At 41.3% G+C, this 26,099-nt stretch overlaps 1 protein-coding gene across 6 annotated transcripts in view; it reads right to left on the bottom strand.

Annotated features, from left to right (window-relative positions):
- Positions 1–26,099, bottom strand: part of Ctnnd2 (catenin (cadherin associated protein), delta 2) — an 856,811-nt gene that overhangs the window by 220,692 nt on the left and 610,020 nt on the right. For all 6 annotated transcript variants that reach the window (NM_008729.3, NM_001355502.2, XM_006520033.3 and 3 more), the window contains one exon: positions 1,754–1,967. In NM_008729.3, the coding sequence (NP_032755.2) occupies positions 1,754–1,967 (214 nt within the window). The remainder of the gene's footprint in view (positions 1–1,753; positions 1,968–26,099) is intronic.

Below are 26,099 nucleotides of genomic sequence, written 5' to 3'. Positions count from 1 at the left end.
AACTCCTTGATAACCACCTCAAATGCCAGCAGCAGCTCACATGCCATGCAGAGGGGCCCTTGGGTTGTTTTACCTCCTTAAGTCATCAGCCGTCTCAACCTTTCACACAGTTTCTTAGGTAATGGGGCAAATGACACTGAGGTGGCTTTCAGATAACGGTTTTGTGTTGGAGCCAATACAAAGTTGACTACGTTCCACATCTTCTCTAAGCATGAAATGACAGGCACAGCATTTACAGAAGGAAGGCATTCTGAATGGCTTCCATCCCCCTGGATTTGTGCATCTAGTAGCGTATTCTGTAGGCACCAATTATCTTGTTTCCAGCACACATACTGAATCCTTTTCTTCTGGGTACAACCTTACACATGACCCATGAGAATAAAGAAGGGCTTGCATAACCATAATGGCAGGGAATATGTTAAATTATGTAACTCACCTCAAAACGGTCCTCGAAATCACAAAACCACGATAATGACCACTTTACCTTGCCTGACCCGTCTGACTTTAGTATGAAACATTACTTTAATAACACTCCAACCCTTGCCAATAATTATTTCCACAAGGAAAACTCTCTGCTTATAGAAAAATGAGGAGTAAATAAAGCCAGTAATCAAGTAAGGGTCAAGCAAGCAAGGGGTACAGGAGAGGACAAGGACAAAAGGGAAACAAAAAGAATGAATCAATTTGAGTCTAGTTTAAACTTAGCAGAGAACAAGGAAGAGATTCAACAACTCCACTGAAGGAAGGAAACAAGGAAATGACCTGAGACTGGGAGCCTTCTGAGCTGATCCTGTAGTTTGAGCTATGCATCTTTCCCATACGTCATCAGGGATACAGGAACATTTAGGACCTGAGACAGAGGGTCAATGCAATGGTACAGTGGATAATTAAGAGATCTTTGGGAGAGTCGTGTTTGCAATTCATTTGTCAAATACTTGCTTACAGGGGTACTTTAATGAACCAGAATCCAAACATCACCTACAGCAGCAGTCAGCATAATGAAGAAGAGGGGACTTCAGAGCGATTTGGAGTCCCACACTGGGGACATGTATATCATTAGGACTGCAACAAGTTAAGACTGCACACTTACAAAGTGAGGGGTGAGGGCTAATGGTTAACGGTTGCTCTGCCCAATTATTCCAAGAAAGATACAGGCTGAATGCTTTCAACATTCTCAGTCCTTAAGTCATCATTGCCCTACAAGCTACTATGATTAAATCCAAAACCCAAAACTCTATGAAAGTGGAAAGGCATTCAGATAAACCTTCAAACAATCCTTTGATACCCAGTAATATAACCCTAGGACTTTGAGCATGCATGGGGTGTTTTTACTCAGTAATTAACACTAAAAGTACAATATGCTCAGTGTTCTTACAAACCAGAACATATGGCTTATTGCCAATAGCTTGAATGGCTTGTCCTTCTACCAGCTATTTTAATGTTACTCTAACGATGGCCTGTGGGTTCTATAAGATACTCAACTACTTCTAAAGCAAATGACAAAGACTGAGCTAAGATCATAAAAATTTTAGTGATAGCTACACTTAACTGGATTCTAATGATTGAATATGATCAACCTATGTGTGTTTTGATGGTATTTTACTCAGTCATTTGTAAATCCTAGTGGGGAATGACTATGTCATCAGTATTGAGAGGCTCTGACTTGTAATACTTGCTTCATACACTTGCTAATGGGTTAGATACCGAAACAAGTATCTTGAGCTAAAACAATCATTGAGTAAGATGGTCTAACCTGTGACCAGCTCCCGGATCTCCAGGTCTGTGGTCTTGCGAAGGAGTCTCACCAGCGCTGGGATACCACCACAGTTTTTCAGGGCGATTTTGTTATCATCATTGGCCTTCCCATACACCAGGTTCCTCAGAGCCCCACAGGCACTACGGTGGACTTCTGTCATTCGGTGATCCAGCAGGTCCACCAGGAGCTGTATCCCTCCTTGTCTCCTTATCTGAAAGAACAAGGGACACAGCTTTGGCCTCGGAGACTCAGGTTCCACTGCCTTAGCCCAAACACCGTTTTCCTCTGAAAACCCGCTGAGGGGAGCCCAATTAAGGCTTATCAAAGAACAGAAAACTACTACGTGCTCTTCTTAGATTGCATTACCTGCAACCATCCTAGTATGCTACCAGTAAGAAACTGAACACGGTACCAATAAGAAATTTTAGTGCACAACTATAGAATCTTGAAAGATGATTTTAACTTCATAAACGCTGCCTCAGACATTTCTTTAAAAAACAATAGTTGTTGCATCTTCACGGACTTAGAATGATTCCCGTTCCCGAGACTAAATTTTACTGCTGAGTTAAAGGCCAGAGGTATTGATATAGGAAACTCTGAAACAATTCTACTTTGCAGGAAAATACTGAGAACACACAAAAGATGCTGGAACTAGGTGAGACTCTCAAGTAAGAGACAGAGGGATTTTTGTCGCAGGAATTCTAGGGGCATAAAAAGGTCACTTGGAATGGGAGGCACAGCATGGGTGACCAAGAGTGGCATGTCTTTGATTAACAACAGTGAAAAATACATTACATTTTAGTGTTCTATTTGTTGAAAGAAAATTATAATCTTGTAGATGAATGCAAGAAACTATGCTTTGTGATATGTTTCCAGATACATGTACTTTTTGCTGTCCACTGACATGGGGTGTGGGGGACTTAGGTATTTAAATTGAAAAGAGAACAAAGCAGCTAATTAATATCCAGACCCTTACATGAAGCGATCTGAATGCTGCCGCTGTTGTGTGGAGAAGTCACCTGTTTCACTCTTCGGGACTTCCTCTTCCTTTCTTTAGACATCAGTGCTACGAGAGATTGAAGGACTGATACCTCCACCATTTAATTTTCATATTCTGGAAAATGCATTCATCCCACAGATATGCTAGGACACATGGCTGCATCCTGGCGCTCTCTCCATGGTGCTCAGCCACAGGGCTCTAAGCTGCAATCCGAGCCCACCTACTCCCTAAGCCAGCATTCCAAGGTCCTGTAGGTAACTATGTATGTACTTCATTTGTTTCTCCAGCATGGTTTTATCTCAAGTGCAACGCCATGCTCACGGTAAATTCTCACAACATAAACGGTGGATGAATGACGAGGCTTAATTAATATATGACTTGCTGCATTTGGGTTCTACAGATTTGCTAAAATGCTACTTTTCAAAATTGAGTAATGCGCCCTGTTAAGGAGAAAAAAAAAATGGTCCTTTTGTGAACAGTCAAGGGTATGCAGCAATCTCCTGTGGCATTTCCTACCCCAGCTCACACACATAAGGAGGGCAGGCTTCAGGCATGTAGGGTGGAGCACTGATGATTCATGAAGAGCCTACAACAAGTGTTTTCACTCATCCACAGAATGCGAACATAAAGAGAAGAAAGCAAGCCTTACAATGCTCAGAGAACCCAGATTCTTCAATCTAGGAAGCATGATGCGTGCCGTGTGTATTGTACCTCCCATGAGAAAAGCCCTAGAGAAGAGGGAGGGAAGCCTCTCAGAGCACAGCACCTCTGAATGAATGCTATTCCTCGAGCTATGTGCACAGCCTGCAGGTGGTTAGGATGCCCTGGGAAGACATGGGACCAGAAACAATGTCCCAGTTTAACAATGTTACCCTGGGCTGGGCTGGCAGCGTTGGAGAGAGCTGTGTGTGTGACATGAACGGAGCACAGCGGTATGATAGCCCAGCCACTTATTACCTCACCTCAGAGGGTACTCCGTGGTTTCAGAAAGGGTCAACGGAATGTCCTTTTGTCCTTCTCTGTGTGTGTCCTTTTTTCCTTCTCTGTGTGTTTACATGTGTGCTCTGTGCTTTACAGTTCTCTCAAAGCATAGTGATGATGATGATTGAGAAAGGAGAAATGAATCTAATCAGAGAGTGAACCTGTCAGGCATAGATCATAAAAGTGCAGGTAAATCAATCAGCTAATTAATTTTTAATTCTGTAGCCATCTTTAATTTGTGATAGTGTTCTTTGCACTTATGTGACTTAATAAAGTAAAAACAAAAATATTATTTCAACTCACTTCAAGGGAAAACAAACTCAAACGAATGTACTGCGAACGCCTAGTAATACAATGAGGGAAAGTCTTTTCTGTTTAACCCAGATTAATGCCATACACTCAAACTTACTATTAGATTATATGTTCTAATTTAATCTATGTAGAGAAATCCAAGTTGGACAATGATCTTTTGCTTTTGCTATTTTTATTCGGAACATCTAAATGAAAAGCTTTTGCTTTTTTAGAAGCTGAGTGTTTTCTAGAAATGATAGGCTCTTGTTGTTGGAATGAGAATGGCCCCCACAGATTTATGTATTTGAAGACTTGGTGCCAGTTGGTGACATTGTATGGGGGAGATTATGGAACCTTCAGGAGGTGGAGTCTTGCTAGAGGAAGTATGCCACTGGGGGCTGGCTTTGAGACTTTACAGCCCTGCCCCACATTTCAGTGTGCTTTCTTCACGTGGCTGAAGAGGTGCTGGCTCTAGCTTCCTGCTATCGTGACTCCCTGCAATTACAGACTCCAAAATTCTCTCTCTCTGTCTCTGTCTGTCTCTGTCTCTGTCTCTCTTCCTGTGTGTGTGTGTGTGTGTGTGTGTGTGTGTGTGTGTAGCTGTAGGACAAAATAAAAAATAAAGTTTTTATTCTATAAGTCACTTATTCATGGCATGTTTCATCGTTGCAACAGAAAGTAACTGAAACAGGTTCCCATTTGACCTGTCTCTGGCCTAACTTAGAGTTCCTATTTGTAATCCCTGAAGTTGAAAGGCAGGTCCTTGCTTGTGTTCTTTGTTCTCTTGCCTCCCTTCTTCCAAGAGGACCTAAGTCTTGATTGGCAGCTCCACCTCTCCCTCCCCACACCATCCCTTACATTTATTTCCTCTCATTTTGTCTCCCTCTAGCCCAGCTTACACACAAACCTTCTCCCTTCTTCTTGTACCTAACCTGAAAGCATTTAAAACTCTAAACACACCCATGTTAAACAGTAATAAAAGTTTTACTCTGAACAACTCTCGGGAAAACTCTATGTATGTATGTATGTATGTATGTATGTATTATTTTCTACCCTACAGAGTAATTGGCAGTCCAGATTCCATTGATCATTCCTCACTGGTCACCTAGCCTCCATCAGACTAAAGTGAGGTTTTCATCTGCACACTGTCACTGCAGGAGGGTTAACCTCTCCTTCTACTTCTATAATCAATTCTGTTTAAAACTCTGGATGTGCACATGTGTTACACACATATGAATGTGTGGTGCTCAGGCCAGAGGGTGAGGTTGGGTGTCCTACTCAATCACATTTCCCACTCTCTACAATATGTTTTGAGACATGCCCTCTAACTGAATATGGAGTTCATGGATTCAGCTAGACTGACTGGCCAGCAAGCCTAGGGCCTGCCACACCCTCCCAGGGTTGAGATTACATATGGATATCCCTATACCCAGCTTTTTATGTGTGTGCTAGGATCCGAACTCAAGTTCTCATGCTTGCATAGCAAACACTTTACTGACTGAGGTATCTCCCCAACTCTCTCTGCATGAATCTTTAAAAGCCAAATCTTCAAAGACTAGGTGTCAGATTATTACAATGTTATGTTAGCATATATATAATGTTTTACATATGATAACAATAAAATAAAATTAACTTGGAAAATATCTATCACATTATTTGTGAATAGATATTTATTATGGATTAAAGGATAGGATGGTATATGGCATGTCCAAGATGGATCTTTTTGTAGCAGTTGGTATGCGTTTCAGGTTCCTTTCTGCCTTCTGCTGCCTCCATACATTTTTTAGCATTGAATTACATTTGCAATTCTGGATATAGTACAGTGAATTTATCTGCTTTTCTATTAGACAGGTGCTTATTATATTGGTTACCTCCAAGTTTTTGGAAATTATGTATAAAGCCATCTCAACATATGCTCAATTTTGTATGTACTCAACTTTTGAATTCCTCTGGGTAAATCCAAGAGAGTGATTGTTGAATCTTATGAAAATAAGCAGTTTTGTAAATGCAGCCAAACAGCCCTGGCAAGCAGCTGTCCCAGTGTGCACAGCTTCCTGTCACTCCATGACTACAGAGCATTTAAAGTTCTCAGGGCTTAGATTCTCACTACTCCATAAGTGCGCAGTGCAATGACATTGTATTTCCCGTCTTTTAAGATTTCCTGCATGACTCGGATTTATTTGCAGCAATGCAAATGGCTGAATCAAATCAATATTGACATACAGATGGGATGATCATAGATTCATTTGAATAGACTACATCTCTGAACCTGATAGAATCAGAAAATGATTTCAAAGGGTTTTTATTCCTCAGCCAGATAGGCAGCCTTAATTCACTTATCACATAGATCTTTGATATATGATATGTTTGGTCAGTGGTTTCTATGTCAATATCTCATATCTATTTCTCTGCTTAGTTGGGATCTGGTCCATGAAGAATTAAAAGGGTAGAGGCAGATGGCCTTGGCCCCCAGTGATAAAGTGTAAATTAGCCAATGAAAGCAAAACTATGCCCTATTATCCTGAAATGTCCTGTTGGGTTGTTGACAGACAGGATATACTTTGTTCTTTTTTTTCCCCTTTAACTTTTAAGTAACCCAGGCTGGTCGTGAACTCAAGATCTTTATGCTCCTGAATGCGGAGCTTATGGGATTAAATCAGTGAAGCAACAGATGTCTCCAGAGAATCTGAATTAACATAGGTCCATGTACTTACCTGTGAATGATAAGAAGGCATACTACAAAAAGACCAGACTATGCTGTAGTTACATGCTAGAATGCCTTTTGAAGAATTTGAGAGATTCCATTTGCTCTTTCTCTCCCCGCAGCTACGTGAAACTGTTTGCTTCCTTTTCCTAATAGGTAAGTCAAAATGAGTTATATTTGTTTTTAAATCATGTACCAGAGATGGAGCACAGTGTGAGGATTATGCTATCCCAGCATCTAAATTGTGCTTCCTTAATACCTTTCTAAAAATGTGTTTGTCCATAAACATGACATCACAGCAATGCTTCACAGAGTTGGTTTCAGGATCAAATGAGATATAAAACGTGTTCAACAACGTACTCAGTAATTATTCTCTGTCTAGGCAACACTGTTTTCTTCAAGCCATCCACCATCTCGGCTCTGATAGTTTTTCCACTTGCTTTTCCATGATGGTCCCGGATACCCAGGAGAATTGGGTGTGGTGTGATAAAGATGTACCATTTGGACTAAGCCCTCTGTAGGCTCCTCTCATTCCCCCCACCCCTGTCTCCTTTGTTTTTGTGTCTCAAGACAGGGTTTCTCTATGTTACCCTGGCTGTCCTGGATCTCTCTCAGTAGACCTGGGATTCTAAGATCTCCCACCCTCTGCCTCCTGAGTGCTGGGATTAAAGGTGTGTATTTCCACAGCCTGGCTTCTTATTTTCTTCACACTGACTAGTTTTAAGTCTGCGTGTTAATGACTATCTACTGCAAGTAGAAGCTTCTGTGACCAGGGTTGAGAGATGACACTAATCTATGGATATAGTAATATGTTACTATGACAGCATGCCAAGACCTGAGCAAGCTCTAGCCAGGCAAGATTCTGGCACGGAGCAGGTTGAGTGGGCATGAAGTATTACGGCTGGATGAGGATCTATTGTCAGCTGATAGGTAGTGGGGAGAGAGTCAGGTAGCTTTAAAGACATGACCCTGGCAGGTCAGACCGCCATGGTCTAAGGGATGGCCCTATTCCTAAGAGTTTGAGGAATAGGACAAATTAGACTTGATGATTTTTTTAATTACTATTTTTAAAATTCAAAGATATAAAGTGAGATAGGTAGAGGTAGGTGTGGGTCAGGTGTCATTGGGAAACAGGCAATACCATTAGAATACATAAATCACAAAACTCTTAAGGAAATAAAATACTTACAAAAAGACTACCTTTCAAGATCCTATAACTGCAAACCAACTTGTTAAAGGGTCTTCTTATGAAACTTATTACCGGGTGTACTGGCTGGTTTTGTGTGTCAACTTGACAAAGCTGGAGTTATCATAGAGAAAGGAGCTTCAGTTGGGGAAATGCCTCCATGAGATCCAACTGTAAGGCATTTTCTCTATTAGTGATCAAGGGGGAAAGGCCCCTTGTGGGTGGGACCATCTCTGGGCTGGTAGTCTTGGGTTCTATAAGAGAGCAGGCTGAGCAAGCCAGGGGAAGCAAGCCAGTAAAGAACATCCCTCCATGGCCTCTGCATCAGCTCCTGCTTCCTGACCTGCTTGAGTTCCAGTCCTGACTTCCTTGGTGATGAACAGCAGTATGGAAGTGTAAGCTGAATAAACCCTTTCCTCCCCAACTTGATTCTTAGTCATGATGTTTTGTCCAGGAATAGAAACCCTGACTAAGACACCGGGTCAATATGTAAATTAATTTATTAATAGAAAAACGTAACATTTAGTAGTCAGTGAAAGGAATAAAGCTTCTAGATATATCTTTATAAAGTGGTTTTAGTGCAAGTTAAAGATATCATCTAATACATCCAAAATCACATGTGATATGTAATTAATGAGACCAATAGGGGCTTTATTGTATTGATTGTATTGGTCATTTAAGAAATAATTGTACATATACAAATACCGTCCAATTACATTGTTTTACTAGCTATATTTCTACCATAAAAATGAGTTAATATATGTTTTAAAGGGTATTGTAATACTCACTTTTCTTGTTATGATAACAATAAATTTTCTTAAAGGCATTTAAGTAATTTTGAGCAACCCTGGAATCTCTGTATAGTTAAGAAAAGCATTTCCTCACAAGAGCTGGGATTACTCAAAAAGTACTCAGACTCATTCTCAGGGTGTTTTCTGTTAAATAAAATAATAGGAGAAGGAGATAAACACTTTTCATTTCATTAGCAAAGTAACTTCTAATGAGTAGATGAGAAAACAAAACCATAGCAACTGATGCCCACAATGAGAATGTAGATAGCACAGAAGGGTCCTAAGACCTCCCCAGGCACTGCTCACCTGCCTTGATGGTGGGCGCACAGTGCTTCAAGTTTAATCTCTACATGCATTTGGTACAATTTGTTTGATTTTTGCAGTGTGTACTTCTGCCCTACCTACTCAGGGAATCGTGCATAAGCCAAATGAGACAGCCCAGGGGTGCGCTAGAGTAGGAATCAATTCTACAGATGCATTAATATTTGTTATTTCTTTTCACAAAAGCATCCACTCGAAAGTCCCCATAATTCACAGAGACCTTGTCACCCTGTACAGGTTTCAATACACACTCTAACGTCATCAGGGTGTCCTTTGTCAGCTGGCACTGGCATCAGATAAGACCACCAGAGAGGCTGCTTTGGGGACATGTGACAGAAAGAATACCTTGGAAAAGAGGTTATGACATTTTTAATCTTTTAAAAGTACCTTTCACTTAAAGGAAGTGGCTGCTATTCCAATAAATATTAGTAAAGGTTTCTGACTATAGCTGGGTAAAGAAAACAATTTGTCATGGGAACCTCTGAAATGACCTGTTTTATTGCTGTGTTAACTTTCAAGTTCACATCATCGCAGTGTCCCATCGTTTATGGAGATAAAGAAGAGGGGGGAAACCCTGTATTTGGGACCGAACATGAATCACTGACTTCCACATGGTGATACATTTATAGCAGACACTTAATAGGCACAAAAAAATACTTGCAACAAAGAAATCCTTTCCCCATCCACTGCGGGATGTTGCCTTCCATTCACTAACAGTGACCACAGTGAAGGTTTCTGGTCAGCTGCACTGTGTGGGAAGGAGGTAAGGTCAGGTGTGAGCACAGGTGTGAGCACAGCTGTGAGCACAGGTGTGAGCACAGCTGTGAGCACAGGTGTGAGCACAGGTGTGAGCACAGGTGTGAGCAGGTGTGAGCACAGGAGCAGTTGGCTGCCCGCCAGTGAACCAAGCCCAGGGGTCAAGTGCAACTCAAGGCATCTTCCTGGGGGCTGTGAACTCAGGTCCTCCATGAAGCCCCCAGTGACCATTATTACTGAACCCCAAAGATGGTCTCAGCTTTACTTATTCTTTAAAGCACTCAAGGAAGGACCTCCTTTAAAAAAAATACAAGAAAATATATTAGGTGAATCCCCAAGTTCTTTTCCCAAATGTTATCTGAGGAGGGTTCAGGGCATCTCATGATAGGATATCTAGGTTCTTTGAGGGTCAAACAGTAAACTGGAGAGAATGCATAGTAGTATGTGTATACTGTGTGTGTGTGTGTGTGTGTGTGTGTGTGTGTGTGTGTGTGTTCTTTTCAGGACACAGGAGAAGGAAAGAGGGATCCCCAGCAGGGACAACAGGGCGAGATTTTAGTGACTGACAGATGGGCTATAACTCTGCATAATCTGTCATCTAATACTTAGAGTCATATACTCCCTGTTCTCTTCTGTATGTGCAGAACATAAGAGGGCTTTGTCCTTGGCAGCTCACTTCAAGGAGAGACATGACCTTATTGCACTTATGCTTAATATGGGTTTAAGTCTTCCTCGCTTATCTCCCCTTTTCTTCCAGAAGACTCCTGCCTCCAAATTATCCAGGGTCCGAGAGCTGCTGGTGTTGCCCTACTAGGAAGGACACACACTTTTGGGACTGGGATGGTCCTAGAGCTGCTTTATCCGAGCATCAGTCTGGGGCTTAAGTTTGCCTTTGAGAGCACTTGCTTTAGGGCTCAGTGAGCAGACCCTTTAAACTTTGAATTTGACATAGCAAACATCACTACTAAGTATTTACACACCACAGGAATTATCCTCACTTCAAATGAGAAACAGTGAAAATTCTTGGTGACAAAGCTTATCCTAGCGTTGTGATATGGATGTAATGGACTGAAGAAAGAGAAGTAGGGAAATAACTCTACTGGAAAACAGATTGACAATTATCACAATCAACTGAAAATGCCCTAGGAATTACTTAGAGAATCCAGCCAGATATAAGCTTAATAAGGTTGAAAACGGGATACTTTCATTATCTTACTGTGTCTGTCTCAACAGTTATTATATATTTATGTGTATTAATAAGAACCAGAGTTTCAATAAAGAAAGATGTAGACATCTGTAGAAGTAAACCAAGATTGAGGGCTTTGTATCAGGAACCTTGAACATATATATCGCTGATATATAGATACAGAGAGTACCTGTGAGTCAATGTGTCTGGAAGACCACACTCCTGAAACCTTTCATGGCTGTTAGACATTCCTTTGCTCACATGAGGATAAAATTGTAAAGCTCTTCCAATCCAAAGTCAATTCATGTTTCAAAGCTGTTTTAGACACACTGACAGTAAACATCATAACGAAATTACAGGACTATGGACGGATGAACACAGTCTAAATCACCAGTCGGCAGAACAGCATGGCAACAGACCAAGAATGGAGAGCAAGAAAAGAAAAGATGAGCAGGAACCCCAAAAGATCCTCATATTTTAAAAAGTTAAGATGTGGTCCTGAAATAGGTAGAGGTATCAAGGTATGCATTTGGTTTAAGCTTCTAATGCTCACATATCCACAAAGGGGCCTTGGGGTGGTACTGTGATGAACTTACTTGCATTTATCACAAATTATGTTGGTGGTATTTATTTGAGCAAAGATATAAGTGGTATTTATCTCCAAACCAAGTGACCACTCCGTTTGCATTTAATACCAGGAATGTGGTCCTGTAATGTGTAAGTATATACTGCAGGTTCTTTTTGTACTCTCATGAAGACAGACCTTTTTTGCTGCCTGTTTTTGGTATACAAGCAACAACTGCACAGAGAAGACATTTTCACAAATGCTTGGGGTGAGTGGGTTAGCGATTTTGCATGTTCAGTTGATATGGTCTGAGAGGTCACAATAATTTATACTGTATTTCAGTGAAGAAGAGCCACTCTATACCATTCACTACTTAAAGGTCCTTTTCACTCCCCCAATCTACTTTATACAAAACGACATCAGTTTTAACTATTCATCATCCCCTTACTGGTGAGGATGAGTCTCCGAATAACCACATGGATGGAATTAGAAGGCTTTGCTAAATAACCCAAGCAAATACTCAGATGAGGCATGGAAAGGCTAGATATTGAAAAGTCAACATTTGCCAAAATCTATGTACAGTTTTAACATTTAGATCAAAGTTTTTATTTTTTTTTATTTTTTTTTGGAACATAGCGTGACTTTGATCTGTAGTCTCCACACATCATAAAATAAAGCCCATTTCAATAAGGAGGAAGGAAAAGGATTATTTTATCTCATGGATAAATACTGTATAACATTTCCATAAATAAAACATTAGGGTACAGATGACAAAATCAAAATGGTTGAGGGATGGTTGAGGAAGAAAGCTGGCTGCACTTAGAATCTACTGTGCGATCAAAGGCGATAGTAACACCCGATACGAGAGGATTGAATTGCATGCCAGAAGGCTCATACAGGAGGTGGTCATGTGCCATGGGTACCAAGAGCTAAATATATCAAAGAAAATAAAATTAATTGGCATGAACATAAAAATGATTTCAAAGATAAACAGGGAATCCTCCAAATGCCACAAGTAACAATATAAATAACTTATCTGGCCCCCTCAACCATGCTTGTTTGCAGATACAAGGAACTGCCCCAGTGTTTGGGAATCCTAGGAGCACTGATATTAGAAGTGTGCGTAAGACTGCAACATAAACTGCATGCTGAGCTGAGGAGACACCCTCATCTGACTCATGGCCCAGATCCCTTTTCGCTCCTTCCCTTCCTTCCCTGTCTCTTGGCACCAGTGTGGGCAATGCTGCGCATGTCCATGTTTACAATCCTCTTCAAATTCTGATCTTAAGGAAACACATGAGACATCTCCTCTGAGTCTAAACATTTATCCCTTCAAATTAGCAATTACAAACAGTTGTGCATTTCTTCATAGGAAGTACACATACTTTCACATGTTTGTGTATAGGACACTGAAATTCGCATGTGGTTTAGCATGGAACAGAGTTCTGAGCATGCACTAGTGTGGTTTTTGAAGATCCAAACTACAAAAGGTAGAGATACAACCTAACGACCCGAAATTTACTAAACCATGTCAGAATATAGGAAGGTAGAGATACAACTTATCTGAAAACTACTAAACCAGGTCAGAATATAGGAAGCCCGCAGATATTCTCCCCAAGCCTTTTGGGTTTTGTAAGTGTCAGGCCACTGTTTATTTGATCCATCTTTCGTTCTGGTGTTTAGAGGAGGGTTAGATGGTCAAGATTTTCCTTTTGAGGAGGCAATATGCCTAGCTAGCCAGGGCTTAGAGCCTAAGAAGCCATAAAAGAAGCAAATGTGACAAATGAACAGTGGGACTGGGGGCAGCTTTATCTGGAATCTGGCCATCAGCTAGACGTCATTTTCCATGGACAGTTCCAATACCTGGGAGGTAATAACCCAAGCTAATAGAACCAGAAGGGAGGGTGTGGTCAGCAGACTGCTTCAGGGTTATACAAGCAGTGGAAGAGGGAAAGTGATGAGGGTCACTGGGATAAGCATGGAGGCCAGAGCCCTGGGACTGCAGGAGGGAAAGACAGAGTAAGGTACTATGAGGTGGTATCAAGCTGCAGGGCTGGGTCTGAGGGCTTCGGTGATTACTGGGCGCTGGCTTTACTCTAAGCAAGGAAGAAGCAGAGTTGCTCTAAAATATTACCTCACCAACTAGTGAATATGAATGGGAACAGAAGAGGTACCAGGCAAAGACCCTAGGACCACCTCAGTGAGAACAACCCAGCAGCTTCCCTATGACTGACAGGAAGTGCAGGGTCGGATTCCAGACCTGCTTGGTAGATATGGTTGTGAGTATGATATCTGAGTTAAAGGAGGGAATCACAGCTAACTGTGATCTTTGGCTTTTTTCATTTTTCATAAACAGGCATGCTGTTGATAATCATCACAGCCATGCTTTCTGGTTGACTGACAGCTTGCAAAGCACTTATGAGAGACATAGCCCCTCATTTAGATTTCATTGCATTGACACAAAAGCATGCATTTAAAAAATTACTATTCCCTTGTCTGTGCAAAATGGAAAAATGGCATCTCTCACAAAAGATGATAGAGACATCATTTTGTATCTCAGATAGCCCGCAGTTTTAACTGATGATAAATACTAAAGAAAAGGAAACATATCCCACTCAAAGAGCAATGGTGGATGCCTAGCAAAAATTCCCTTCACGGTCATTTTATTTTAAAATTACATATCTTTTTTAAAAAGTGCTGCTTCGAGTAAGATTTTCGCTAAACCTCCTGAAATCGTATTGCACCCAAAATAGGCTTTATTATATGAATTACAAGATTGAAAAGGTCTTCGTGTTACACACTTATTTATTTTCTCTTGCTGTGTGCAGTTATGAAGCATCCTATATGTTCCAAAAAAACCTTTCGTTTTTGGCATACTAATATTCAGGGGATTAAATTATGGTGAGAAAGAATATTTATTAAATATTTGTCTAGGACTGGTGGATCCCACCGTGAGCGTAGAAACTGTACCGTAGAGGCCACCGAAAGTCCTTCAGAGAGGCCAACCATGTGACACTAAACTCTAACATGCTCACAGTATAGCAGGTCCAGACTTTATTCCTTTTACATTTACTCTTTGTGTTCATGGGAGTATGTGTTTGCATGTGGATGCACACGTGTTAGTGTATATTATGAAAATCAGAGGATAACCCTGCAGGAGTCAGCTCTCCCCCAGTGCCATGTCAGTTCTGGGAGTTTGAACTTGAGCCTTCAGACTTGACAGAAACAGCCTTTACCCACGGAGCCACTTGGGTCCATCCAGAGAGCCAAACATTTGTGTGGTGTACCCGTGAGGTAGGCTTGGGGAAAGGGTCTGGCATTAGTGTTAGTATGTTCTCTTGATCTTCCAATTTGAAAGTTGATATGTGACTGGGGATGCTTTGGATTCTTCGTGGCATAGGATTCAGGATTCATAGGTATTGTAAAAGAAAAGCAGAGAAGCAAATGAAGTCACCGGGGTTACAGCAAGCACCTTTGGCTAGCAGCCCCAGTGCCTCGCTGTCTGTGTCCCCACTGAGTGACTTCAGGGGTGGAGAAGAGACAGTTGGACTCATGAATGGCATCAGGCTAAACAGAACATTTCCTAGAGCTAGACAGCGAGGGTACAGGAAACAGTAGGGAGATGCTGGCATCCACACAAACATGGAAATGTTGGAGGTGCAGCATGAGAGGAGCAGCCTCAGGCTCCTGAGTGGAGGGTGTGGAACAGCAGAGGAGGTTGTAGCATCAGGGATGACAACTCATCTGGGAAGGCATGGCAGTGACTCCAGTGATTTTATTTTACAATGTGTAGATATGCGTCTTAGAGTCTATTTCCCCACCCTTCACATCTGTGATTTTTATAAATATTAATACAAGCGTAGGGCTTCCCACACATCTCAAGTGTGTAAACTATTATTGCTATTTTTAATTCGATAGTCCTGTTTCCAGAGCACAGAAGATAAAGATAGAGCCTATTGGTGACTCTTCTCTGAGCTCCTCCACTGGATCTGGAGGGACAGTCTGCAGGGAATCTCAAAGGGTGAGCAACAGGAAAAATACTGCCACCACCCCTGCAGGGCTTCCTGGGGCTGCACCAGACTCATCCTGCTGTGAACAGCTATGCTCAGAATCAATGGACCAGATGCCAGCCTTGCTTTTCCTGTTTCTCTTGAACACAGAGAACTCTGTGATTTAGAACACCCTCATCAGCACCGGGTCTAAGCAGGAGCCCTCAGTGGTGCTGGTGGACAGATTTTATCCACTTATTACCGTGTCCGTCGGCCCAAGTAGAGCATTCATGTCACACTAAGATTTTGACACATTTTTTGATGCACCCATGACCTTTGAAATTAAAAAGAAAAAAAGGACTAAGAAACCCCATCAAGCACATTGGCTCTTTTATTTGTTACTTAAAGAGAAGGAAGTTTCGTTCTGAGAAATATGTAAAAGAGTTCTGCAATTTGCCTGATCACTTTAAAGTCAGTAATACTAATATACATGTGTATATATGTAAATATGCATATGTATACATATATATGAATGTGTGTATGTATGTATGTATGTATTACAGTGGATTGAGTAAGGGTGCCTTGCATAGGCTCAGATGTTTGGATAATTGATCCCCAGTTGGTGGCCCTATTTGGGTGTGTTTAGAGGGTGTGGTGTTGCTGAAGGAAGAATGTCACTGGGAGGCAGACTCTGATGTTTTAAAAATCATGAGATATTCCAGTTCACGCTTCGCTTCCTGATAGAGGTTCAAGATGTGGACTCTCATTTTTCCTGCTGCTGTGACTGCCACCTGCTGCCATGGTTCCCACCATGGTAGACTGATCTCTCCGGAACTGTATGCCCAAATAAACTCTTTCTTCTCTAAGTTGCCTTCACCGTAGAATTGTATCACACCAATAGAAACATAACTTTCATACATATTTATAATTATATAATAAGTAGAATTATATAAATTGTACATATACATATATGTATTTATATTAATCATATGTGTACAGATATATGTATGTATATATAATTTTAAAAGACAAAATAGGAAAGGCCTCTGCTTCCTCACCATAATGAGAGTGACTCACTTATTTTGCTTCAATTAAAAATGTGTAACATTGATATTCTTTGTTCTTTTAACTCATCACTTGCAAGGTGCCAGAAGGGTGCAGCTTCCCAACAGAGAGAGAAGCCACCAAGGCTGAGAAACAATTATCTCTTTCCATTGATAACTCCAGTTCAAAGACATTCACTGGAGGTGACCAGATTAAACGTCTGCAACCAACATTCTAAGTAACTAAATGCTCTGAATTCACTCTGCCTTCAAACCTCACCTCTTGAATCATGTAGTTTATCAAGAACTCAAAATTGTTAACGTTCAAAATCGTGTGCTTAAGCTATCAAGGTTCTTTCTTTAATGATTTTCTGGTTTATGCGTTTAAAGGAGCATAGCCTAGACAAGTGACCTGCTTTCTGTTTTTAATTCATCAAGGAACTGTCCAGTGAGATCTACGTGCTGCTGAATGAAGTTTCCCTCCAAGCTCCAAGGCAGGCAGTAGTTCACACTGGGTTTTTAACTGCCTGATGGACCCTGAGGATATGTCACGAAGCAGAATGGTGGCACAGAATGTTTTTGTTATAAATTATGGATACAGTCATTACAGCTGTTTTATTTAAACACACATAATCAGACATGTCCATCACTGCTAAGAATCCTCCACATCCCAGTTCAGAAGAACATCAACCCATGACCTGGATCTGCCCACTCTACTCTGCCTTCTCCCTGCCGTCATCTCTTTTTGACTACATATGGCTTTTGTTGCTCTGGGTTCTGGACACTGTTGCACATGCAGGCATGGTCCGCAAGGGCTGAAGATCGGCTCTCCCTCCATCATAAGGATGGAGAAACTACTGAGAGCTGGAACTCCGTCCCTGGCCTTAGGTCTCCTTCTCTAGGCCTCATTATGCTCCTGACTTATTTCCTGATTACATTTTCTATGTGCATCGCTGAACTTCTACTTCCAACTCAAGTCTAGGGGATATAAGCATCATGAGAACAGATACTCCCTGAAATCATAATCACAATTCTTCAGGGTCCACAGGACCATCTGGCATGGAGCAAACATTCCATGCTCATCTGAAGAATGGCGCTTTAACCATCAACTTGGAAACTTTATGATCATCTCTTTGTCCAGTCTCCCCTTCTGGAACACATATACCGAGCAAAGCAGTATCTTACAAAGACTTCAGTGCCCATAAAGCTATTTCAGAGTTATAGAATATTATACAACCCCAAAAATGTAGCCAGAGCTCAGGCAAACATTTTACGTATGTAGAAAGCCTTTTTCTCAGAACTTTTTCATTTATGAAGCAACAGTAATTTCCCCACAAGTAAATGCCACCACTGTGCTTGTGTACGAGGTGCACCTGCATCTTGTTTATAGAGGCTGATCCTGAATATGTTATCTAATTATAGATATGCAGATGTCTTGTTTGCCATAATGTAAAAATATATGAAATCATGGGAAATCGGTCCCACTCAGATCTATACTTGAATTCTGATTTCTATGAGGTGTGCCTGGGTCCTGAGGTAGAGAGACAGAAAAAAGTCAGAACAAGAGAGATTATTCATAATGAACAGTCTTCACATTCCACTGTCACTCTTCTGAGTCGGAGACAGAATTAAAAATATTAAAACAGAGAAATTTGAATTGCAAAACAAATTATCATCTATTGATTCATTTCTTAGGATGCTCGTTGCAGGAAAAAAAAATCTATCTAGAGCCAGAGAATCTGGCAGGGATAAGAAAACATCAGTTCTAATTTTTTCTTGGAGATATTAAAAAACAGCATGGGGTTTGTTACTACAGACTTCCTTACGGGGGTGGGGCACGGCAAGCTCGAATGTGAAGATCAAGGAAACTGATCATTAAGTCAAGTCTTTGAAAGGGGGCTTTTCATAATGAGTGTTGAGGTACATGATCAATGCAATTAATGCTAAAGACCACACATAGTCACCACGGAGGAAAAGACTGATGCCCATACCCTACTCAGGGAGTCCTGATCATTATCTGAGAAAAGGCAACGCCACAAAACAAGGCCACAGGAGATTCTTCTCCCCGGGCTCATCCTAATAGAAACAATTCTTTGCTCTAAGAAGCTGCACAATGGGTCCTATTCGTGGTACCATAAGGTCTAATTTCTTGTGACTGTAAATATGCTACTTGACAATGGAGAGTTCATGTTACTAATGGAATGAGGTAGCTGATCAGCTGGCCTCAAAATAAAGACTTATACTACAGTACTTTGATGGGTCTGATGGAATCTCAAAGTTACTTTCAATGTAATTGTCTTAGTTAGGGTTTTACTGCTGTGAACAGACACCATGACCAAGGCAACTCTTATAAGGACAACCTTTAATTGGGGCTGGCTTACAGGTTCAGAGGTTCAGTCTATTATCATCAAGGCAGGAGCATGGCAGCATCCAGGCAGACATGGTGCAGGAGGAGCTGAGAGTTCTGCATCTTCATCTGAAGGCTGCTAGTGGAAGACTGACTTCCAGGCAGCAAGACTGAGGGTCTTAAAGTCCACGCCCACTGTGAGACAGCTACTCCAAAAGGGCTACACCTTCTAATAGTGCCATTTCCTGGCTGGAGCATATACAAACCATAACAGTGATAGAGTAAGCTAAAATATTTTGAAACAGGGAGATAACAGTGTAAGGAAGATTCAACTAGAGATTGCAGGACTCAAAGAGTGAAGGTGCTATGAATCAATGAAAACTAGTGGAAGTCAGATTAAAAGAAGAAAGGGAGGAGGAGGAAGAGAAAAAGAAGAAGAAGTAGAAAAAGCAGCAGCAACAAATAACGTCTACACAGCAATTCCTGTGGAAAGGAACAGAAAACTTGCTTATTAAGCAGTAGGTTTCAGCTTAAAGAGGCCAATTTTGGACTTCTGTCCTCCAGACCTTTACGATGACAACTTTATTTAATATGAAGCAGTTGGACTTGTGGTAATTTGTTATAGCAGCAGCAGGAAGATAATACTCCAGGCTGTGGTTAAGTTCCAGTTTATGCTTTCATGAGCAGCACTTGTGCCTCCATAGGTTTAAAAAAAAAAAGCAGCTCTTTTATCTGCACAACTGTGGACATCAGGAGACTGCTGTGCCCTCTTGTTCTGACACCCAAACTCCTGTCTCCATAGTAGTGACCTATACATCATCTTCCAGTGCTCCAACCACTGGGGTGCTTTGGGAAGCGAGAGGAACTAATTTGCAAGTGGTATGGCTGAACGTAGGTCTGGGAGAATGGAGACAAATGATTATCTGCTCTCCGTGAAGAAGTATGAAAGTCAAGTCGTTCCTTGCTTGATTTATGGTCATGACATTGACCAACGCCAAGAGCTGGTGATTGTTTTCAAGTAATCTCAACGCGGAAAGACAGAAAGCCTTCCCAAGAAGATTGCACAGTGGATGGGTGACTCTGCATCACTTATGACATCTTTGCAGACAGCTCATGCAGAAGAAAACAGCCTGGACATAGAAGATGTTGGTGATTTGATTGTCAGATGGAGAGAACGAGGTGGCTCTTAAAATAGTTACATTTTTCTCTGTGCTCTCATTTGTATGTCTTATTGTGGTTGTGGTAGACGATCATAGGATGGTGCTACGCTTTGGGCAGGAAAGAGGACAGATCATTAGAAAGAATCCAGGGCAAGCTGGATGTTCAGGCTACTCATCCATGTATTTAGTGGTCCAGTCAGATTTAGGGAACTGCTGAATAAATCTCTGCATTTAATCAGCAAGTTGGGTGGGCAGCAGGTCCTTTCATATGTTGATGTTTCTTGGTATATTCCAGAATCTGGTAGGAATTTCAGATCCGAAATGAAGCATCTCCACCAGTTCATAACAAGCCTCTACTCACCTCTCACAGGCTTCATGGCTCAGGGGAGTAGGAACAGGGGTCATATGTCTAAACTTCAAGGCTGTCATTCTGTGGACCCTCCATGTCCTTCAAGCTCGTTGGATATCTGCTGCTGTTTGGGTAAGGGAGGATAGATCTTGAGCATCCAGGAGTGTGCCTGGTAATGTTTAGCTGTGAAGATCTTGAGACACTTTTGTGGTTTGGAATCATCTTTAAAAAATTACTTTCTTCCTTCCCTCCTCCACTCTTCTGCGTTTTGTTCTCTTTCTCCCTTGTGACTCTTTTGGTCCTTTCTCCTGTCTCCTTTACTTCACGTTTCTAATAGATCTTAAATCCCTAGCATATGTCATAATCTCACTTCAATCCATGACTCTTTCCTACTATTCACTGCAGGATAGCATCCAGGAAACACATCTGATGAGTTGTGAATCGACTGTGGTTCTCAGAGTTTTCCCTGTCAGTTTCTGTGGCCCTGAGCCCTTGTCTACCCAGCTCAGCTCACCACCCAAATCATACTCTTTACGTTCAGTCACCCTCCTCTCCTGTAATCATGACAGCATCAAATCCACATCTTGGAACATATAGTAAGCCCAGGTCCGGTCACAGGACTTTTTGACTGGGAGTAGGATACTTAACACATCTATGAAAACCTTTAAAATAGACTGTAAGTTTCTTAGATAAAAAGAAAATTGAGATTGGCTTTTTCTCAGACATAGATTTTTTTTTTTAAAGAAAGAAGAAAAGCAGGATTCCAGATTGATAATTGCCCTGTAAACCTTTGATATCTATTGAGCGTCTTCATTGTCGTGAACTTCATTGGCTCAGATACTGTCAGAATCTCGGGAGCTCTACTCTATTCAGATGTTAATAATCTATAAAGTTGACTTGGATGGCTGACTGCTCTAGTCTAACAGGTCGTTTGTGTTGAGAAGTGTTGTGAGCCATGGGACCAGCTCTGCTGCTTCCTCTGTGAGCAGAGACATTGCCAGAATCTTCCAGGAGGTATGTGCTATTTTTGTCTCAAGATTGTTGGGTCTTGCCTGTCAAGTGGTTCACGGTCAGTGTGAAGACTGGCTTATATGACTTCTCTTCTCTTTTCTTCTCTTCTCTTCTCTTCTCTTCTCTTCTCTTCTCTTCTCTTCTCCTGTTCCCTCCCCTCCCCTCCCCTTCCTTTCTTCCTTGTTTCCTTCCTTCTTTACCCAGTCTTCCTCTCCTGTCATGTGATGAGGCCAATTGTATAACAAAACAATACAAAATAAATATACAAATGTCTGCCTGCCTGCCTGCCTGCCTGCCTGCCTTCCTTCCTTCCTTCCTTTCTTCCTTCCTTCTTTCTTTTTGATCTCTTTAGCAGATGTTTATTGAATTGCTGGTGGATTACAAAAATATGGAATGATTCTATCTTCCTTCCATCATTTAAAATGTAAACATAAGCCTACACGAATTTATTACTGACAAATAACTGACAATTGAGCATATCCTGTAGCCTCAGGATAAGACACAGTTAAGTAGTTTTAAAGACCAAGGACTCAACTGTTGAGTGGCTGGAATACTTTGATATTTACCTGTAAATCAGGATGATGAATATTAAATTTCTTTTTCCAAAGATTTATTTCTTTTTATTTCATGTGCACGGGTGTTTTGCTTCCATGTATGTCTGTACACCATGTGTGTACTGCCCATGGAGGCCAGAAGAGGGCATTGAACCCACTGGAACTGGAGTTAAAAGTAGCCTGTAGGTGGGATAGGAATTCTAACCTGCTGTTTTGCAAGAGCAACAAGTGTTGTTAACTGCTGAACCAACTCTCAAGCCTCACTATGAAGATTAACTTTCTGGTAACTTTGAGAGTCTTTATCTTGAAGCTCATATTTAATAAAAGCATCCTCAGAGCTAAGCTTTTTTTCATTGTTAAAGAACTCCTATCCATCCTCTGAGATCCCTCCAGTTCTTTCAAACAACATTCAATACAATTACAAGACTAAGCCCAGATGTGAACATGGGGCCTAAGTCCCATTCTTGTCAACAGTCCCCAGATGCCTCCAAGTAAGAACAAAGAATTCTGTGGGATAGTCTGGGGCATAGTCACAATTTCCTAACCACAAAAATTTCAACTTCCTCCCAAACAACCCGAGGGTTGTGGCCCATAGGCTGTGTATTTTGAATGTGGTACTCATACACCATTTAAAAGCATTAAAAAGTTCTCAACTGTGCAACAGCCAAGGAATAATTGAAATTCTAGTGTGTACCGAATCCAAGGCATCCCTGGCAGTGTGTCCCTGGGCTGCACTGCACAGCTGCACTGCACAGCTGCACTGCACAGCTGCACAGTAGCCTTGGCTCTGAACACACATGGAACGGTGTAGTATACATGTCGCCATGGCACTCAGTGCCAGCAACTGCTGCCCTAGCACTGCAGCACAATTTTGAGATGGTAATACCTCACGAATCATACTTTTCATATGTACACAGTATCCTGCTCTCAAAGAAACACCATGGTTCAATTATGAAAAACAATGTTTTTTGTTTGTTTGTTTTTTAGTATTTCTTAGTATTGTTCCTCAGTGATTAAGTATTAGATTAGTGTATCTTTGAACTGGGTTGTGTTAGAAAGTCTGATTTTTAGAATGATGTCTGACTTGGGATTAGGAAAGAATTTTCAGTAATTTCTGAAATGATTCTGAACATACTTCTTAAGCATACATATTTATATAAAGAGGTGAGCTCAACAATAAAAGAATAACATCAAAAGACTGATCAACTCCGAAAAATATAAACTACATCTGCATCCCACACTATTAAAGATTCAGCTACGATTTGTTTATGCAAAAACAAATAAGCTCATCTGGCTCATTCGTATGGAAATGTGTTAATGTTACAAGCCTATAAGAGAATTGTGTTTAAATAAATGCTTTATCACTGCATATTTTACAGAGATCTATTTTATAAAATAATACAGACTGTGGGATTGGTAAGAAATCCTCAGGTGGAAAGGAGCCAGGAGTGGGAAAAGCCAAGGAGCTCCCATCTACAGGATCCTTTCTAGCATCAAAGACGATGATTAATCATTCTTGTGAATGACCGTAACGCTATGATATAAGCAAGGAAGGCCAAAGTGATGCTTACGAAGGGAAGGTTTTATTCTTGGTTATGTTTCCCCTTCACCTACTAAGATCATTTACAGATTATCAGAACTGAAGGTAAGTTTGTGTTGCATATGAAAGAAGGAAATCCTTGCAGTTCCTTACGTACGCGATAGGAATGTGAGACCGAGGTTCTGAGCAGGTGGCAGTGATAGAAAGGATTTCAGTTACTCTAAATAGAATGAACTAAGGGTCCTTGTTACTGACAGATCTGGCATTCACTGCCCCCTTTCTCCCAGTAGTCCTCATGAACCCGCCGACTCCCACAAATAATGACTTTGCCAACATATCCTTGATTCTCCTTGTCTGTCTTCGTTGTTCTCCAGCCTGTGTTCTAGATTACAGATTAGATCACGTGTAGTTGTCCACACATACACTCCAAAACTCATGAAGACATCATGTGAAGGCCATGATGTTCCTTGAGATTAAGTGCTTGCAGAATTCCCACTAGAACTATCACAATCTATTCTTATAACTACACAGATATTGGATATTATAGTATTATATCCTCTTAACTAGATTTCAAGGGACATTCTGACTTGACAAGGTTCCAGTGGATTCTATTGGAAAGCTTGTCTCTTCCTATATCACCGTCAACCAAGATAATACATTCAGTCATAAAAATTCTAATTTTTCCAAAATTATTACAGTTATCAAAATTAGAAGTAGCCTTGTAGAGATCCCCGGAAATTGCAGAAAGCACCTTTTATACACATTCATAGCAAACAGCTACAGAGGAGACAAACACAAGAGGGCTCACATTGAACCAAGGGCACAAGGTACTTCCAAATGGGCAGTGTAACCAGGATGAGGGGATCTGAGTCCTCTGATTTAGAATGAAATGCAGTGATAACACCAGCAGATTTGGGAGAGTATTTGGACCTCAAGAATGAGGTCAAGTTCACTGATTGGAGACAGATTTATGAAAGCTGGTTACAAGGCATAACTGCTTAGCACAGATATGCAATGGGGTCCCACAGGACAGGGCACTTTGCATGGATCAAGCATTCCGAGTCTTTCTGTGGTGTTACAACCACTGCTTTGCTAAAATGTTTTCCTTAGCTCTGTGCTAGGCAAACCTAGAGAAGTTTTAGTAGAGAAAACCAAAACGATGACAGACTAACAAGACTCTCCCTCCTTGGTTTGATGACTGCAGATTTCTGGTTTAGCATGGAAGCAGGGCCTCAAGGTCATGAGTCAGATGCAAGAAGAATCAAATAGCAGGTGAGAGGCCAGGTATTTCCTGCTATTGGTCTCAAAGACAAAAAAACATAATAAAATAAAAATTAGAAAATAAAAAAGTAAAAAGTCTAAAATGCTGGGTGAGGCAGTTTAGTTTGCACATAAAGGTGATCACATTCTGAGATATGGACTCGTGCTTCGGATATATTTCTACTTAAAAACATACGAAACAGTTCATCTACAGAAATGTAATATGGAAAGCTAAGCATGGTGCTACATGCCTGCCCTTGGGAGGTAGAGGCAAGGAGAATGAGGAGTTCGAGGTCAGCTATAAGACATGAGACCTGGTCAGAAAAAGTAAACTGTACCAAGGATACAAACTCTCATGAGAAATCCCTTTGCAGCACACATATGTGAACTGACTGACAAACATTTAGGCTGGCCCTTTATTTCTCTTTCTCATAAATGTAAAGACCAGAAACTATTTCAAGAATGGGAAGGTAAAGAGGAGGATCTACTAGAATAGGAGGAGAGTGTGAACCACAAAAAAACCAAACCAAATCGAACCGAACCGAACCAGACCAAGGCAAACCAAAGCAAAGCAAAGCAAAGCAAACCAAACCAGACCAAAGCAAGTCAAACTGAACCAAATCGAACCGAACCAAACCCAAAAACCCAAAGTGAAATTGAACAAGCTAAGACAAGAACCATCACAGGGCATAAGATACCACCTCCGCAGCTGCACCTGTCCCACCCAGCTTTTGAGGTGTCTCTCACCTCATTCCTGTCCTGCAGAGAGAACACATGCACTTGGTGATTTGAGTCATGTCTCTTGCCCTGACACCTGATTGCTAAATTCCACAATACTGGCCTGACTGCTGAGACTGCTGGTCTCAGTGCACTTACACAGACTCAAGTCTGACCTTGTTTCTACTTGGAACCCCCACCCGCATCTCCAGCTCCATTCCCAGAGTAGGCTGGAGGCACCTCAGGACATGTGCTTCATCCTTCCTTCTTGCCCCATTTTTTTTTCTCTGCTGGACTGGAACAGAGAATAGCATATTCATTTATGTAAAGGCAGGCCATGAGAACAGCATCTTTTCTGTGGGTCACCCGTGATGAGGTGGCTTGTGGCCACAGAAGGGCCTGCCTGAGTTTCTGGGGCTCTCTGGTGCCCTACACCAGGCATCTTGCATCTGTGTCTGTCATGAGCCCAAGTGCTGTGATCCAGAAGGGACACATCTGACATCCTGTTTGCTCCTCGCCTCTTCTCCATAACCTTGCGATGGTGCGCCTTGAAGAATCCTGAAATTTTACAGCAGACTTAGATACCCAGGAC

The sequence above is a fragment of the Mus musculus genome, chromosome 15 (genome assembly GCF_000001635.26).
Source record: "Mus musculus strain C57BL/6J chromosome 15, GRCm38.p6 C57BL/6J".
Lineage (NCBI taxonomy): Eukaryota > Metazoa > Chordata > Mammalia > Rodentia > Muridae > Mus > Mus musculus.
Note: the sequence above shows the minus strand (reverse complement) of the source record. Positions and strands in the feature narration are given on the sequence as shown.